The sequence below is a fragment of the Geotrypetes seraphini genome, chromosome 3 (genome assembly GCF_902459505.1).
Source record: "Geotrypetes seraphini chromosome 3, aGeoSer1.1, whole genome shotgun sequence".
NCBI lineage: Eukaryota > Metazoa > Chordata > Amphibia > Gymnophiona > Dermophiidae > Geotrypetes > Geotrypetes seraphini.
In genome coordinates, this window is record NC_047086.1 from 381,019,991 (window position 1) to 381,038,193 (window position 18,203).

At 42.0% G+C, this 18,203-nt stretch overlaps 1 protein-coding gene across 3 annotated transcripts in view; it reads left to right on the forward strand.

The window, feature by feature from the left end:
- Positions 1 to 18,203, forward strand: part of FBXO11 (F-box protein 11) — a 256,086-nt gene that overhangs the window by 165,990 nt on the left and 71,893 nt on the right. For all 3 annotated transcript variants that reach the window (XM_033940001.1, XM_033940002.1, XM_033940003.1), the window contains exons 7-9: positions 4,497 to 4,629; positions 15,977 to 16,083; positions 16,167 to 16,278. In XM_033940001.1, the coding sequence (XP_033795892.1) occupies positions 4,497 to 4,629; positions 15,977 to 16,083; positions 16,167 to 16,278 (352 nt within the window). The remainder of the gene's footprint in view (positions 1 to 4,496; positions 4,630 to 15,976; positions 16,084 to 16,166; positions 16,279 to 18,203) is intronic.

Here is an 18,203-nt window from a genome sequence, read left to right on the forward strand (position 1 = left end):
ACCACCTGGAGCGGATCCAACTCTAAGAGATCTCAACGCTGTTTCTAATTCTTTTAATGATATAGGTTCATCTAAACTCCGTTTTATATTATCAGGAACCTTAGGTCCAATAATTAAATCTAAAAAATTTTTTCCATCTTTTTGCCTCTCCAAATAAGGCTCGGAAGAATACAGGTCCTTATAAAATTTTAGAAATTGCTTTAAAATTATATCCGTTTGATTGGTTATTATACCATTATCATCTTTTATCCCATTAATGTTAGTTCTTCTTTTTTTTGCTTTAAGATAATTTGCCAATAATCTTCCCGCCTTATTAGAATTTCCATAATACATTGTCTGTTTGGAAAACAAGTCTCTTCTTATCATTTTTGAAGCTAATTCGTTATATTTACCTTTTGCTTTCAAAAGAGCTTGTAATACATCATGTTCCCATTTGCTTACCAATTTAGTTTCTAGTATTTTAATTTCTTTTTCTAACTCTATATACTGTTTGTTAATCTGTTTCCTAACAAAAGCCGAATATGATATAATATGACCTCTCATAGTCGCTTTAAAAGCGTCCCATACATTTTCAATAGATGTATCTTCCACTAAATTAATTTGAAAGAAATCACTAATTTGTGTTTTAAAATTTTCCAAAAATTTTTCATCCACAAGCAATGCATTATCAAATCTCCAAAGAGGTCTTCTATTTTCTAATTGATCTAATTGTAAATCTATCCATACTCCCGCATGATCCGAAATGATAATGGGATCAATGGAAGCCTTAATCACTTGCTGCACCTTATGTGATGAAATAAAAATATAATCTATTCTTGAAAATGATTTATGAGCCTGTGAACAAAATGAAAATTCCTGATCATTAAAATGAAGAATACGCCATATATCCTTCAAATCACATGATTGAACCAAATTATCTAAACCTAAAGATTTTATACTTTTATCTGGTTTTTTATCCATTAATGGATCCATTACAGCATTAAAATCTCCAGCCACCACTAAATTAGAAGCAGCCAGTGGTAACAACATACTCTGCAATTTTTTAAAGAATTCTGATTGATTCGAATTAGGGGCATATATATTGAACAACGTCAGGGCATTATTTCCCATACTTATATCAACATGTAGCCATCTTCCATGTGGGTCCGAATTTACTATCTTAAAATTGGCCATACATTTTTTATTTATAAGAACTGCTACTCCTGCTTTTTTACCCTCTGCTGGAGCAAAAAAACATTCTTTCACCCACCCACCCGTTAGTTTCTGTGATTCCTTTATATTAAGATGGGTCTCCTGCAGACAATAAACATCCGCGTTTTGCTTCTTTAAAAATGATAATACCTTTTTCCTTTTGATTACATGATTCAGGCCATTGACATTAATAGAAAATATCTTAAAAGACATAATATATTTTATACTCCTTATCATAATCTTCCTCTTCCCTTCTTCCATAACTAAGATCTAAAAAACTTCTCCCCATGGCACACATTCTTACCTCCAAATTACCCAATCCCTTATTAATCTTTTCCTTAATCATCCTAGTAATATCTTTAATACCCACCTTCTTACCACCCCTCCCCCCCAATATAATGACTGCTTAAGGACACACATTGGACAGTAATCCCAACTTCCCCCCTCCCCCCCAGGCAACCAATATTTATTAATAACCCCTTTATCCTTTATTGAGACAAACTCACTACCTCTCCACAATATATCTAATTATATCTCTTCTAATCATAAAACCTTTTTTCTTTTTTCTTTTTTTTCCATTTTAAAGTAATTAATTTCTCTATCTATTATTTAACCTTTAGTCACATAACCATATTTATTTCCTAACATTCCATTAATGCATTTTTATCATTTCACCAATCTCTAATTCATTCCCCCAACATTTTATTTCATTCAAGAAAATTCTATCATAGTCATTCATATATTTAATAAAAAGTATCATTTTCCTATATCTTATATTATCTAATCCATCTTCTCCTATCCTCCTTTAAATATCCATCAGCAAATATCCATCTCTTCATATATTTCTGTTAAAAAAAAAAATTCAATTTTATAAGTTTTTATCCCCTATTTGTATTTAAACATTTGTATTTCATTTTCAAAATAATTTTTTCCCCCTTTTTATATTTCCTCTTCTCCAAATTAAATCCAATCTTTTTAAAACTATATTATCACATCAATCTTTACATTCCTTCAGCTACCAATAAATTATTATGTATCTTTCTTTTATATTATTCATTTTCCTTTCCTTTACTTGCATTTAAATATCATATAACTTGTCCTTTCTATCATTAGTCCATTCTGCAATTTTTTCCTTATTGTCCTTTCATTTACTTTCTCCTTTTCTGACTTATTAAATAAACTGAACTTTCATATTTATTTCTTATCTCCATCCATCCACTCTTAAAGACTTTTGACTGCCAATTGTCATTCATTTTTTTTTTTTTTTATAATATCCTTTTAGTCTATCAGTCCTGCTTTCTTCTTCTTCACATCTATTTATTTTCCTATTCAGTCTTCACTTTTCCTTTTGTGTTAATTTGTCCAGTCCTTTAATCCTTCTTGTTCATTCTTTACTCCAACCATCCATCTTTCAGTCTCCTAAAAGTTCAGTCTAATAACTTCACTTTAATGTCTTTCCAGTCTATCCTTCTTTCTACTTTCTTCTTTACATTCTTTTATTTTCTTTTTCACTTGTCCATTTTTATTTCCTGTTCTTTGTTGCATATTCTTCTTTTTCCAACAAACAAAAGTCCCATAGTTCTTTATATTTAATTTTTTGTTCAATATCCACCAATCCAGTCTTAATATTTATCCCTTCATTTCAACACCCATTGTGCTAAAATGACATAGGTTCTGATTTTGAAAGAAAGGTCTTTAGTTTTTCCGGGTCAACAAAATACAAAGATTTATCCCCACAAGATACCCTCATTTTTGCTGGGTAATATAACCCATACTTATATCCTTTTTCCTTTAATTGAGATCTCAGATCAAGGAATTTCTTCCTAATATTTGCTGTATTTTTAGCAAAGTCTGGTAAAAACCATATTTTGGATCCTTTATAGTTTAAATTTTTATCTTTTTTGGCAGCATTTAAAATTTCTATTGCTTGCTGGTATCTTAACATCTTGAATATTAATGGTCTTGGTCTCCCTTGATTTTCCAGACTCTTTATTGGAATCCTGTGTGCCCGTTCTATTTCCAAAGGCTGTTTGAAATCCAACTGCAATAATCTAGGAATTAAATTTTCTAAAAACTGTATTGCATTTTTCCCTTCCAAATTTTCCTGTATTCCAAAAAGTTTTATATTCTTTCTTCTTCCACGGTTTTCGTAATCTTCCAGCTGACTTTTCAATTGAATTATTTCCAAACTGTCATTTTTGCATCTTTTTCCTTCACATTCTAAGCTCTCCATTTTAACTTCTAACTCTGTTGTTCTTTTATTAGCTACTTCCATTTGTCTGTGTATATTCGGGACAGTAAGGGAATTTTTCAAGTACCTTTCTTATTTCTAATCTTAATGTATATTTTCTGTAAACCGCTTAGAACCTAACGGATGTAGCGGTATATAAGAAATAAATTACATTACATTACATTTCTTCCTTCAGTTCTGCCATATTACTCACAGTCTCTGTCAGCATTTGTTTGATTTGTCTCAGTTCCCCCATAACTTCAGCTTTGCTTAACTCCTCTGATACATCAGCAGGAAGCGGAACCTTACTCGGGGTAATTTGATCCTGCTTCTGCCTTTTCACAGCCCTTCCGGTTTCACTTTTACTCTGTCGGGTGCTCGCCATGCTCCCGCTGTCCTCTCTGATGTTTTCAGCCGAAAACAGTTTAAAAGGAAATCTTTATTTATTCAACGGTTGCCCAGGTAAGAGGAGCGCTGCGATCACACGACCATTTTGTGTGCGCGCTAAGCCACGCCCCCCACCATGTAGCGAAATTATTTATTTTTGAAAAAATATTGAAAAGAGTATTGAGCACTGAGCAATTTAGAAATTGAAGAAATAATAGTAAAATTATAATGTAAGAAACAATAGAAAATTATAAAATTAAGATTGAGTCAGTGACGATTTTCCCACATAAGGCTCACCGCCATGAAAGTTTATTGAAGTGGTGCTGAGGCTCAGAAGAAGAAAAAATAAATTAATATTGTTGGTTGGAGAGGTGATGATTGCTTAGAGATTTATTTCAATGTTAATGAACTATTGGCTCTAAGTGAAATTACATCAATTTTGAATCATTAAATAGGCATATTTTTATAAGTGGTTGATAGATGATGATGTCACATTTTGAATTTTGTTACTCTAGAAATGAGGCATACAAAATATGTGTATAACCAGTAATCAAGGATCTTGTCATGGTGGTAGATAGGTAATTGATATTTCTGTAATAACATCATACTTAATCAGCATTGCATGTATGTGTTAAATGTTATACAAGGATGTTGCACAGTTAGATATATTTTTTTCATTCTACTATAGTATTATGACACTATTGAGGATGCTTTGGGAGGAGTCCAAGAAGCTCATTTTGATGGACTCATCTTTGTCCATTCTGGTATTTACACGGATGAATGGATATACATTGAATCCCCCATCACTATGATTGGTGCAGGTACTTGATTTGCAAATAATTTATCAGAATTTATATTCTCTCTTTAGGTTTTAGATGTAATTTTGACTGAAAATTCCAGTTATCTAAAATATTTCATTTCTTAAATGTGAAAATAAGTGTTTTATTTGGGAAACAAATTATTGAATTATTTGGTATGAAACTTCCTGTTAACAACACAAGGGAGCAGAGATTAATATGAGAGAATAGTAAAATTGTGTAATGTTCATCAGTGTGATTTATTGATGTGCGTTTTTCTTCATAGTTTAGGAAATATTCCTTTATGTGCTTCCTTATTCATTTGTAGCTTTTGTTAACCGCATAGAACTTAATGGTTATGCTATGTTATGTTATTTAAGGTATAGAACATGTTAATCTGTTTATTTTCTTTCCCATTGCTGTTGCTCAGAAGAAACATTATATAATATTTCCACTGCTTGGGAAGGGGGGGGTTCTTTTGGGGTCATTTCAAAATCTGTAGAGCTGGTTTTGTACTTTGTTGCTTGTACTGTTACCTTCTTGTTTGCTCAATAAAATATATTTGACTATAATATTTCCACTGCAATAGGTGTGTCATTCTGAACAAGCCATATGCAGAAAGAATCCCAATCCAGATTTGTTCTGTGACCCTCCTACTTCACTGGGAGCTCTGCTGCCACCTGTAGCTTTTCCCTTGTGCACATGTGCTGGAAGGAGTGTTTCTGTTCTTCTCTCTCCTTTTTCTTATTTTATTCGGTGTTAAGTGATCGGAGCTTATCACCTTTCATGCATAGAGAAGAAGCAGACTGAGGTCTGCAGCTGACAGGTACCTGTTGGTACCTGTTTACCAGCCTGCAAAGTATTTCGGAGCTCGGGGCCATTGCTGCTTAGCAGGGGTTTGAGCGCAGGCTCAGCGGTGTCTCGCAGGGCGCTGGCTGCATTTTTTGCCTCCTTCTGGTAGCGCATCTGCTGGTCCATGAGGGTGGGGGGTGAGGTCAGACACCATGTCTGGCTGGCAACCCGAAGATCAGCATTGAAGAGGAGTTTTCAGCATGGTGATTTTTCTCTCTTCCAACTACTGTAAAGAGCTGAGGCAGGCTGCGGCACATTGCCAGCACAGTTCACAGTGAGTAAGGCTGTTACAGCCTCTGAGGTGAATTGGTGGGGGGGAGGAGGTGTTTGAAAATCTGGGTTTTGAGGGTTCCTGCATGTTCCTCTGTCTCCCCTCCTCAAAAATCCTAAATTAGTTGGTTTTCGACTAATAGGTTAGTTATTTTAGTGATTTTAGATGCAAAAATCTTGACTACGGCCATCTTGGATTTTTAGCTGTCTTTTTTTCAAAAGTTTCCTGCACTTCCAGAACTCAATTTTTTGCCTAAAAACTGGTAGGGATGGAGTCCTTGGGCTCATATATCCCGAATTCATGCCAGGATTGTGCAAATTCTGAGCCTCAGGAGCTTCCTTGTGTTGTGCCATACTGACCGGAGAGGCGGGAATGTCCAGCTTAACATCTCCTCTGTATGCTCAGCTGTCAAAAAGGGCTTTTCTGTTTTCAGGGCCTGGAAATAATGACCGTTCCACGTGAAAGGGTGTGGATGCCCCACATCCCAAGAAACACAATGTGGTGTCATCTTAGGGTGGCTCCTTGCTCCCTGGTATGTATTTTATCTCAGAATTTATTAATTTTATGTATAAAGTCTTTCAGGAGAGCTGTGCTCCTGCGCAGTCCTGTTGTGCACTGAACTTACCTCCTCATGGCATAGCCTTTCAGGGGTACATCTGCTTCTTAGTTTGCCACTGTTTGGGATTCAGGAGATCTGTTTGCAGAGGATACCGATGATGAGGTTAATTTTACTGTTCCTTTATTATCTCTGGATGCTCTTCCCATGGCAGGGGACCAGGTAACGCATGCTGGCACTTTGGATCCAATTTTGCCTCTAGAACCTGGGGATGATCCCACTGTTCTGCATTTATTTCATTCTGCTGCCTTACTGCATCTCATTTTAGAGTCTCTGCATGAGCTGAATTTGGATATACAGCCAGCTCCTTCTTCCTCTTCCTCCCTCATGGGTGGAGTTGAGAGTTCAGTCTTCTGCGTTTCCTTGGCATCCAGACATTAATGTCTTGATTTTGGAGCAGTGGGATTTTCCTGAAGGGTCTCTCAAAGTAGGGAGAGCCATATCCAGGCTGTATACTATGGCACAGGAGTGTCATAAGAACATAAGAACTGCCAACTCTGGATCAGACCTTCAGTCCATCAAGTCCGGCGATCTGCACATGCAGAGGCCCAGCCAGGTGTACACCTGGCGTAATTTTAGTCAACCATATCCCTCTATGCCTCTCATAAGGAGATGTGCATCTAGTTTGCTTTTAAATCCTAGAACGGTGGATTCTGCAATAACCTCCTCTAGGAGAGCCTTCCAGGTGTCCACCACTCATTGCGTGAAGCAGAACTTCCTGATATTTGACCTGGACTTGTCTCCCCTTAGCTTCAGTCCATGTCTTCTTGTCCGTGTCACATTGGACATTGTAAATAATTTTTTTTCCTGCTCTAATTTGTCGATTCTTTTCAGTATTTTGAAAGTCTCGATCATATCCCCTCGTATTACAAGTTCTCCATACCTTTTATTAGCTTCGTTGCCCGTCTCTGCACCCTCTCCAGCAGTTTTATATCCTTTAAGTTGGGAGACCAATGTTGTCAACTTTTTAGTCAACCTAATTCAAATTTTTGGTTGCACAGGTTACTAAGTGCATCTTCCTTCTGAGTGAAGGTGGTGTGATGCTCAAGGATACACAGGACTGCCAAGTGGATTATGATCTCAGGAGATTTTTCAAGGCAGTAGCTTTGGAAGTAAAAGCTGCCTCAGTGGTGTCCTTTGTTACATGTACTTGTCTGTCCAGACTATGCACTTTGGAGAGTGAGAGAGATGCTCCTCCTCCTCAGTTACTTTTATCTGGTGTGGATTATGTAGCTGACACTCTCTATGATATTTGTCCTGGGTAAAGCATCAGCTTATTCAATTTATACTTGTAGAATTCTGTGGATCAGACAACGGGCTGGTGATTCTACCTCTAAAGCTACTCTTACCAGACTCCCTTTTAAGGGGCAGTTATTTGAAAGAGGCCTGGATGATCTCATGATCTGCGTGGTTGACTGTCTCCCCAAGACCCTGCCTGATAGTAGACTCAGAATCTCTAGAGACTCAGGGAGCTCTAATTTTCGTGGCTGCAGGCGCTCTTGCCAATATTCCAATTCCACCTTGCAGAGATTCTCCAAGGGCTACAGTCAGAGGTTTTCTGGACCCAGGCGTAACCAAGCCTCCGCTTCCCATGCTGCTTCATCCACCTAGAAATCACAATGATGCCAGGCCGAGGGAAGTCCCTTTTCATATTGGGGGCAGACTATTCGGCATTTCTGCAGGCTGGGGTTCCGATTTTGTTCGACCTGGACATTATTCGGTCCGGCTGCAAGCTGAAATTTGCCTGGTCTCTTAACGGATTGGATTGTGGGCTCTCCCACAGGGCGCCCGGAAAAGATGGCCAAGATACAAGCCACTGTGAGAAAGTTGCTCTATATTCAGGCCATAGAGTCTGTGCTGCCTGATGACTCGGGCTTAGGGAGATGCTCCATATACTTTCTGTTAAGTCCTTTCCGGATTCCATACGCTAGGTGTTCAATCTCAACCCGCAGTCCAGGTGTTGCAGAAATCCACATCATTTCTGAACACATGCTCCACCCTGTTAGCTTGAGAGTTAGTAAACAATCACAGTTTCAATTTCTGCAAGCAGTCCGTGCAGAAGTCTTTTGCAGTTGCTCTTCTGTTTCTTATTTTTTTGCTTAAAGTTCACTTAAAGTTCGTTTTGGTAGCGTCAGTTCCTTGAGACCCCTCCCCGTTAGGCCCCTGATAAAGAAAAGGATGTAGTCTTGCGGTGCCTGACTGCAGCTTCACAGAGAAACTGGTGGATCTGTGGATCCAGTTTGCTGTGTACCACCTTCAAGTACCCAGGGTCCCTTCCCGTGGGAGTCAGCTGGCCGGTGACTCTGTCACAGGTTTCTAGCGCAGGCTTTGTGTGTCTGGACAGAAACCCACCTTGGTTTCAAGACGCAGGCTGCCTTTCCCACTCCCAACAGTATGACAGAGGATCTGTGGGGGCGGAGGTTGTAGTTGGTCTCTTGTTAGCTGGCAGTCTGAAGATCATCTGTGCGATTTTGTGCCCAGCAATCTTCCTCAGCCGACAGTTCCTGGTCTCGGGAGCATGGTCCCTCTCGCAGGAGGCATTCCATCTGGTTTTACAAGAGCTGGGGTTTGTCCCAGAGGGTCTTGTTGGCTTTGGCAGAGAACTCGAAGGCTGGTCGTTTTTTCGGTTGCGAACAACATGAAAGTTATGGCTAGATGCCTTGGTTTGGTCCTGGCTGGCTCACAAGTTCATGCAAGAACTTGTGAGCCAACTTGTGGTTGGTTGAGTCATCCGCTGGACAGCGATATCTTCATAGTCAGGGACCGGTGTCCATGGAGAACCCACGGTGTTTTGGTCTTACAGTATGGCCTTTGAGCGCTCAGCCTTGATGATGCACAGTTATTCAGAGGTAGTTCTCTCGACTCTTTTGTGCTCAACGTAACCCTCTCCTATGGCTTTTTCTGCCAAAGCCTGGAAGGATCAGGTGGAGCCTGCGAAGGCTCCCAGTTAGGTAGTCCTGGCTTTCCTTCAGGAGGGTTTAACTTTAGACTAAAGTCTGGCAGTGGCCTTCCTGAACTGTTCAGGTTGCAGGCTTTTCATGTTTTCAAGTGTGTAGATACGCTAGTTTGCTTACTGCTCTTCCAGATGTAACCAGATGAATGAAGGGCGCTTCATTTGCGCCCTCCCTGGTGTCTTCCTTTCTCTTCATGGAGTCATAACATCATTTTGCAGGGCCTTGGTGAGGCCCTTTTGAACCACTAAAGGACCTAAATATCAAGATGTTTTTTGCTGGTTACTAGTGTCTCAGCATGGTGTGTTTTGGAGCGTATTCTCTTTCATGCAGGAACGTTGGTGTTTTCCTTTGGGCTGTACCTTCCTTCCTGCTGAAGGTGGTCTCTGCTTTCCACAAGGAGGTTAAGTTGCCTGCATTTTCATCCAACAGGTTCAGAGCACAAAAAACAGATTTTACGCAAATTAGATGACCGGAGGGTCTTGCTCCTTTATTTGGAAAGTACTATTGAGTTCAGGCTGTCTGATCACCCTTTTGTTCTCCCTGCTGTGCCTCGCTGTGGTAGGTCGGCGTCCAAGTCCTCAGTCACTCGATGGATTAGAATGGCCATTTCCACAACTTCCTTCACTCATGGCAAGTAGCCGCCGATCTCGCTTAAAGCCCATTCGATGGGATGGGTGGCTGTGTTGTGGGAGGAATCTCGCATAATTCATCCTGATAAATTTTGTGGGGCAGCTTCTTGTTCCTCTCTTCATTTGCTCAGTTTTACCGAGTTGTTGTGGCAGCACGTTCTGATGCCAGTTTTGGGACCTCTGGTTTGAGGGCAGACTCTTCTGTTCCTCCCTAGCTACCGTGGCTTTGGTATGTCACCTAGCGTATGGAATCCGGAAGGGACGTAACAGAATGGAAGATTAGGTTTATACCTTTGATAATCTTCTTTCTGTTAGTCCCTGGAGTATTCCATATGATCTGCCCTCTCTATCTTCACTCAGTTGTTTGGAGTAGCCTGCTCCTTTCTTCCTACAGGTTTGAAGCTTTTCCAGCCAGTTGGCAGATCCTGTTGGGAGTTTCTGTGAGTATACAGTATAATCTTGTTATAACAGACTCGCTTATAACGGAACCTCGCATATAGTGGACTCCCATATAACGGACTTTCGGATATAACAGACAACCAATTTGGTCCCCAGAGCTGCTTTTAGCTGTAGTTTTGTTCGATTATAACAGACATGCAGGCTCCGCCTACAAGGCGCATGGCGTGCCAGTGATATAATATCAAAATGCAGCCCAGAAGAAAATGACAGAGTATTTTTCTTTCCAGTACAGTACGACATAATGATTTAGAACAGGGGTGTCCAACCTTTTGACTTCCCTGGGCTGCATTGACTGAAAAAAATGTTTCTGGGGCTACGGAAACGCTGCAGCAAGACGGTAAACACCCGGGGGCAGCAGAGGAAAACATTGCTTCCCCTCGAGCGAGGCCGCACAAAATACTTCACAGGGCCGCAGGTTGGACACCCCTGCTTTAGAACATTGTTTAGTGTTCTGGTTTTGCAATCATTTCGTACCATACCAATGTTTTGCTGAGTTTTGTTATTGATGTTGCTGATATGCTTGTGCAGTGACTGTTGTTCATCGATTGTACGTTATTTCAAGTTGACCTAAATAAAGTTTTTTTAAAAATGCAACTCTGGATATAAAGGACTGTTTTTCCAGGTCCCTTGAAGTCCGTTATAACAAGATTATACTGTACACATTGCTGAAGGTCTTCTTTGGGTGCTAGCTGCACACTGCAGGTCAGTGCTACATTGTTCCTCAGTGGTTTTTCTGAGTTGCCTTTGTGCCTGTTATCACTTGCTAATATTTTGCACAGCAAGCCACTGGGGATTCTCCCACCGTACCCCCTTGTCCTGGATTTGCAGGTATGTGCTTGGCTTTGGGACTTAGCCTGAGAGTTAGTAAACAATACCAGTTAAGGGGTGGATGGGGTGGAGCATTTGCTTAGAAAAGATGTGGATTTCTGCAACATCGGGACTGTGGGTTGGGATTGAATACCTAGAGTATGGAATCCTCCAGGGACTAACAGAAAGATTATCGAAGGTATAAACCTATTCTTCCATTATTGTGCCAAAGAAAGGCTCTGATGACTGGAGACCCATTCTGGACCTTACTCACGTAAATTCAGTGCTCAATTTTCTGCGCTTTCGCATGAAAACTGTTCAATCTGTCATAGTGGCAGTAACCCCGGGAGAGTTTCTAGCCTCTCTAGATATGACAGAGGCCTATTTTAATATTACTATTTTCCCAGATCACAGAAAGTTTCTCAGATTTCATGTTCTGGAAAATCATTATCAATTTTCAGCTCTACCCTTTAGCCTGGCAACAGCTCCTTGCACCTTCACCAAAGAGATGGTTGTGGTAGCAGCTCACCTGCACCACATGGGGCTGCAAGTACATCCCTACCTAGATGACTGACTGATCAGGGCCCCCTCTTTGTCCGAGGGTCAGTGCACAGTACATCAGGTGATCTGAGTCGTGGAGGATCTGGGTTGGAATGTAAATTACCGAAAGATCAATTTAACGCCTACTCAATCCCTGGAGTACCTGGGAGTCTTGTTTGACGTGTTTGCTGGCCGCGTCTATCTACCAGAGGCTCTTAGACAGAAGCTGTGCGCTCAGATTTCTTGTCTCTTAGACAAGTCAGCTCCATTGGCGTTGGACTACTTTCAAGTCTTGGGGTCCATGGCAACCACAATAGATGTGGTGCCCTGGGTGAGAGCCCAACTTCCTCTCCAGTAGGCGTTACTCTCACGCTGGTTTCCACAAACGGATGCGTTACAGAAGAGTCTACGCTGGAGGTTCGAGTCAGCATGGAATGGTGGCTCCATCCTCAATCCCTTTTCCAAGGGCATGCCTATTTGGATTACTTCCTGGATGGTTGTAACGACAGATGCCAGTCTCCTAGACTGGAGAACTCATTGCAACTGTCGTCTGATTCAGGAGTGTTGTTTGCCCTCTCGGAAGAAGTGGTCAATCAACAGGCTAGAACTTAATGCCATTTGGTTGGCTCTGGTGAAATTGCAGAAGACACTCGAAGGTCAAGTGGTCAGAGTTTTCTTCAACAATCCTACAGTAGTAGCATATGTCAATCACCAGGGAGGCACCAAGAGTGCATTTCTGTCTGGAAGCGTCATCTTCAGGCGCTATCGGCAGCGCATGTTGCGGATGTGGACAATGTTTAAGCCAACTTCCTCAGTAGACAGACTTTGGATCTAGGAGAGTGGATACTACCAACAGCGTTTCAGGCCATTGTTCAGCGCTGTCCACACTTTGACCTCATGGCAATGGCAAAAAAACAAGAAAGCAGTTGAAGATTTGAGCTCGGAAGTGAAGATCTAGACGCTCTGGTCCTGCCGTGGCCTCAGGGCATACTGTTGTATATTTTTCCTCCCTTGGTCATTCTGGTGGCTCCAGATTGGCCTCGCAGGCCATGGTACGCAGATATGATGCGTCTTTGAATAGGCCACATCCTCCGGTTGCAGGTGCTCCCAGACCTCCTTTCACAGGGTCCAGAATGCATATAGGATCTGGATCTTACGGCATAGCTATTGAATGTGAAATGCTAGAATGCAAAGGATATTCTTGTACAATCCCTTTGGAAGCTGAACAGCAAGGTCTTGTATCCTTTCCAGCCTTGGCTGCAGGGACTCGCATTCAAATTTTATCCCTTCCTTCTGAGGCTACATCCCTGGCCACTCCCCTGGACTCTGTTTGTTTCTTCAGCCTTGCTGCTGGGTTCTTGTCTTCCAAATTATAGTCTTTCAATTTGTCTTTAACGTGGGTATTGCCCAAGTGCTGTGGATTCATTCTGGGAGTGATCCTTCGGCGGGAGATCGAAGACTTTTGCTTAAATTTTGTCTGCTTCTAGGGGGTGCTCTGTTAGCATAAACTGCAATAAGCCCCCTAGACAGCCTGCAGATCGAATCAGGTCTCCAGGATTGGGAGCCATCTCACTCCGTGTTTGCCCGCTAAGGGGTAGAGCGCAGGCTGCTCAGTTCCGTGGATCAGAACCGGACCACATATCTTCCCTAATTTTCCTGAGGGATCCTGGTGGTCATTATCTGAGGTGACAGGGAAGGTAAAGCAGTCAGAAGATCTGAAAATCCAGTTTTATCAGCTTCTGAGGTACTGATCTCCTTGCTTGCACTGTGTATTTATTGCTGGCCGGCTGGCCATTGATTTGTATTGCAGCACATGTCTCTGTGGTGTCTGTGTGCCCATGAGTTTGGCAATTTTGGGGGTGCTAAAATCGGCATTTTGGGTTGTTTCCCTGCATGCCCTGCCCCCCCCCCCCACCTGTAAAATCGTAAAATCACTGTTTTTTTCCACAGGTTCCCTGTGATTTTCACGGGCTGTTTTAAGGCAAAATCGGCACCTGTGGTGGCCATCTTGGATTTTCATTAAAGTTTTTAAAAGTGTATTTTTTGACCTTAGAAGCTTCGTTTTTGCTCCAAACTTCACATATGGCCTTCTCAGGATAGGATAGCTGCTGGATTCATGCCATAATTATGGCGGATGGCTTCTGGATTCGCAGCCGTGTATCACGTGTGCCGCGGTCCATGAGGGGTGTGAACTGTGTGTGGATTCCGCGCCACCTTCCTCCGGAGAGGCCCTACCTTCCTCCAGTTCCACTGGAGATGCGATTGCTGCACCTGGGACACCTAAATTGGGCGCGTAGGGTGCTTCTGTAAAACGTAAGCGCAGTTCCAGGGAAAAATCTCATAAATCTTCTAATCATTCCAAATCTGAGTCCTGCAGAGTGGCTGTTGCCGCTGGTGACTATTTTCCACCGGAATTTGTAGATATGATGTATCAGGCTTTTATGAGAAAAAGGGCTATGCCTGTCTCTCCCACTTATACTCCAGTGCAGCAGTCTGTTCCACCTTTGGATTCCAGCATGTCAATTTGTTCCTTTGCTGGGGCACCAGAAAGGCAGAGGCCAGTCTCCGCTATTACTTCTGCTTCAGCCTCCAGATAAGATTTACAAGAAAGAAGATTAGCAGAGGTAAGAAACCTAATCTTTTGTTCAGAAGTGGTCATTGCCACACTTCTCAAGTCTAAGAAGTCAACCCCAGTATCTGCCTATACCAAAGCATGGAAGACTTTGCAGCATTGGTTTCCCCAAGAACAGATGGAGTGATTTTCAGTTCTGGTTTCAGTGGTGTTGGCTTTTCTGCAAACTGGCCTTGACAAGGGTCTCACCTTGGCTTCCCATTGGGTCCAAGTAGCAGGGCTTTCTTGTTTCAGGGCTCAGGATCACAAACCTATGCTGGCGTCTCATCCAGCCATCGCCAGATTTCTGAAGGTTGCTCTCCGTATCAGACCACTGATTAAACTGCCGTTCCTTTCATGGGATCTTAATATGTTCTACAAGGTCTTACTAAAGCTCCGTTCAGACTGCTGGAAGAAGTGTCCCTCTTGTACTTGATGCTAAAAATGGTTTTCCTGGTAGTAGTAACCTCGGCGTAATGATCCTCGGATCTCTAGGCTCTTTCTTGTAGAGAGCTTTTCCTTAACATCTCGGAAACTGCAGTCTCCTTCTTTTCTGCTGAAGTTGGTTTCAGGGTTTCATATTAATCAGGAAATCTGCTTATCTGTGTTTCATTCCACTGGTTCTAAGAAACAGGACCACATTTTGAATAATTTGGAAGTTAGAAGAGTGCTTCTTCACTATCTGGAAGTCACCAACGAGTTTAGACTCTTGAACTATCTGTTTGTGCTGACTCTTTCGACTAAGCGAGGCACACCTGCTTTCAAGGCCACGATTTCCAGATGGATCCGTACGGCCATTTCGTCAGCGTACATTATCTGTGGGAAACAGTTCCCTGTTTCCGTTAAGGCGCATTCGACCAGATGTGTAGCTTCTATCGTGGTCGAAAGCTTAGGGCAGTCTCTCCAGCATAGATTTGTAGAGCTGTAACTTGGTCCACTCTACACACATTTGTAGAGTTTTACAGGGTAGATGTTGCGACAAAAGAGGACTCTGCCTTTGGGTCCTCAGCATTACAGGCCGGCTTAGTGAGCCTGCCCTAGATTTCTGGGACTGCTTTTGTACATCCCGCTTGTCCAAATTGACACACCTATTGCACTGGAAAAAGAGATTGTGCTCTTACTTTGATATCTTTTCATTAGATAGGTGTGTCATTCTGGACCTCCACCCTGTCCTTCCTGCGCCTGCTTACTGTCTCATTCTGTTTATTCTTCAAGTTTGTATCTTGGATACCAGTCAGCCCTTTATGCCTTTAAAACTGCTGTCTAGTATGTTTTAATGTCTAAAGGAGTACCACCTGAACTCCTTTGATGCTTCGGTTGGCTGTTAGTTGTTCTTCGCTTGTTCTAGTGTAATGTTTGAGCAGAACAGTTTATTTGTTTGGGAAGTTTTCCATTTTTCCTTACTTAACATAATTTTGATAGAGCTCTTGCAGGCTTGGGTACTAACTGCAGGTGGCAGCAGAGCTCCCGATGAAGTAGGAGAATCACAGAAAATATCTGGAATTGATTCCTTCTTTATATGGCTCGCAGCCATGGAGAGATAACCCATTTGTTCAGAATGACACACCTATCTACTGGAAAATATATTTTCAAGGTAAGAACATAATCTCTTTTAAAATTGTTTGCTTACAGCACCTGGAAAAGTAGCTGATAAAGTCATAATTGAAAACACTAGAGATTCTACCTTTGTTTTTATGGAGGGCTCAGAAGATGCTTATGTTGGATATATGACCATCAGGGTAAGAGATCTGAGCTTGTGTTTGATTTAAGCATATGGTTGTAATGCTTTGCGCTAGTAAACTATTCATTTCTTTTCCTTCAGTTCAATCCTGATGATAAATCTGCTCAGCACCATAATGCACATCACTGCTTAGAGATCACAGTAAACTGCAGTCCTATAATAGATCATTGTATTATTCGCAGTACTTGCACAGGTATGTTCTTTGATTTAATCAGGTATAGAATTGCAGTAATCCAGTGACACAGTTTATTAGGCTTGATATATCATCTTCCATTAAAATATATAGCAACATTGATTCCTGTGGTTTGACAGGTGTGGCAGGGTGCAGGATCAGTGAGTATTGAACCTCGCCCTCAACACAGCTGAGCGGTATACTGGAGTGGCCAGTGAGAATTACACAAAAATAAAGCACTCTGCAAATGTTTGTTCAAAATTAACTATATTCTTCATTATCCCAGGACAAGCAGACAGGTATTCTCACTAGTGGGTGACGTCATCCAACGGAGCCCCGATTGGAACATCTCACAAGCATACTTGCTTGTAGAAACTTTTAGAAGTTTCGAGTTGCCCACACCGCGCATGCGCGAGTGCCTTCCCGCCCGATGCACCGGGCGTGTCTCCTCAGTTCTTTCTCTTTGGCGGAGCTGAGAAGTTTGCCTTCAAAACTCTCTGCGCGAAGTTCCTTTATTGTGCCTTCTGTGCCCGCGGTTTTCAGTTTTTTGAGCTCATTATCGTTGGCTCACGTTGCGTTTTATTGTTTTCAAAAAAAAAAAAAAGAAAATTTATTTCGATCGTTCGACCGGGCAGGTTGCGTGGCCGCGGCCCCACAGCTTCGACCTTGCGGCGGAGCTTTTTCGGCCTATGTCCCGGCCTGTTACCAGTTTTAAAAAGTGTGTCAAGTGCCAGCGCGCAATTTCGTTGACAGACCCTCATCGACACTATCTTCAGTGTCTCAGACCTTCCGAAATTGTGCCGGCCTTGCTCCACACTTACAGCATGTGCTTTTAAGCGTCGCTGTATTTTGTGGGAGTCGCTGTTTAGCATGGAGGCGTCCCTGATGCTGCCCTCTTCACAGAGCGCCCCGCCTTCGACTTCCGATTCTACATCTTCTGCCTCGATTCTGCTCAGGCCTGCCTCGTTTGTGCCGGCTTCGACTCAGATGCATGCTGCGGTGCCTTCCGATGTCTCCTAAGGTCAGGTAGCGCAGCCTCCCATCCCTCCAGTGGTGCTTAAGGTGCCCAAGGCATCTAAATCCAAAATACAGCAGTCAGGATGATTTTCGGGCTGAAGAAGTCCGACCACATAACCCCTTCCTACAAACTCCTACACTGGCTGCCGATGGGGGCACGCACGAAGTTCAAGCTAGGATGTCTCTGCTTCAAGGTATTAAATGGACTAGCCCCCAAATACATTACAGACCTCTTCTCATTCCCAACCAACAGACATGAAAGAAAAACACACCTGAAATTTGTCTCCCCTCCGGCCAGAGGGTGCAAATATAAGAAATACCATCAACAATTGCTATCGTACCAAGCAGCCACATGGGGTAAAGAATTAGAAAAACTAATTGCACACACAAACAACTATGGAGAATTTAGGAAACACCTAAAAACCTACCTGTTCTTAAAATACCTAGATAATGAACCAGGACATCAACCCTCGTAACACCATCACAAACCTGATCTTGTAAACTGCTAACCCTAACCCCTAATCACCAACTACGATCACTCCATTCAATTCATGGAATATTTCTACTTCTCTGTAAGCAGCATGGCACTTCTTGGCCTTGCAGCCCACAAACTGTTGTTACTACTATTAATGTTGATACTATCAGATGTACACAGCAATACTCCTTAATTCGTTTTATGTACAGCTTCTATTTATTGTATTTACAGTTTCCCTTTATTGTAAACCGCCTAGAAGTCGCAAGATTGTTGGCGGTATATAAGAATAAAGTTATTATTATTATTATTATTAAATCCAAGCCCCCTGGCGGCCGAGTGACCGATGTCCGTGTGGGAGGTCCCATTGCTGATGCGGATCCCTCTTTGCCGGCGTCGTTCCACGCCCTGATGGAGAAGCGATTTGTCGAGCTCTTTACCAAAATTGGGCCGACGC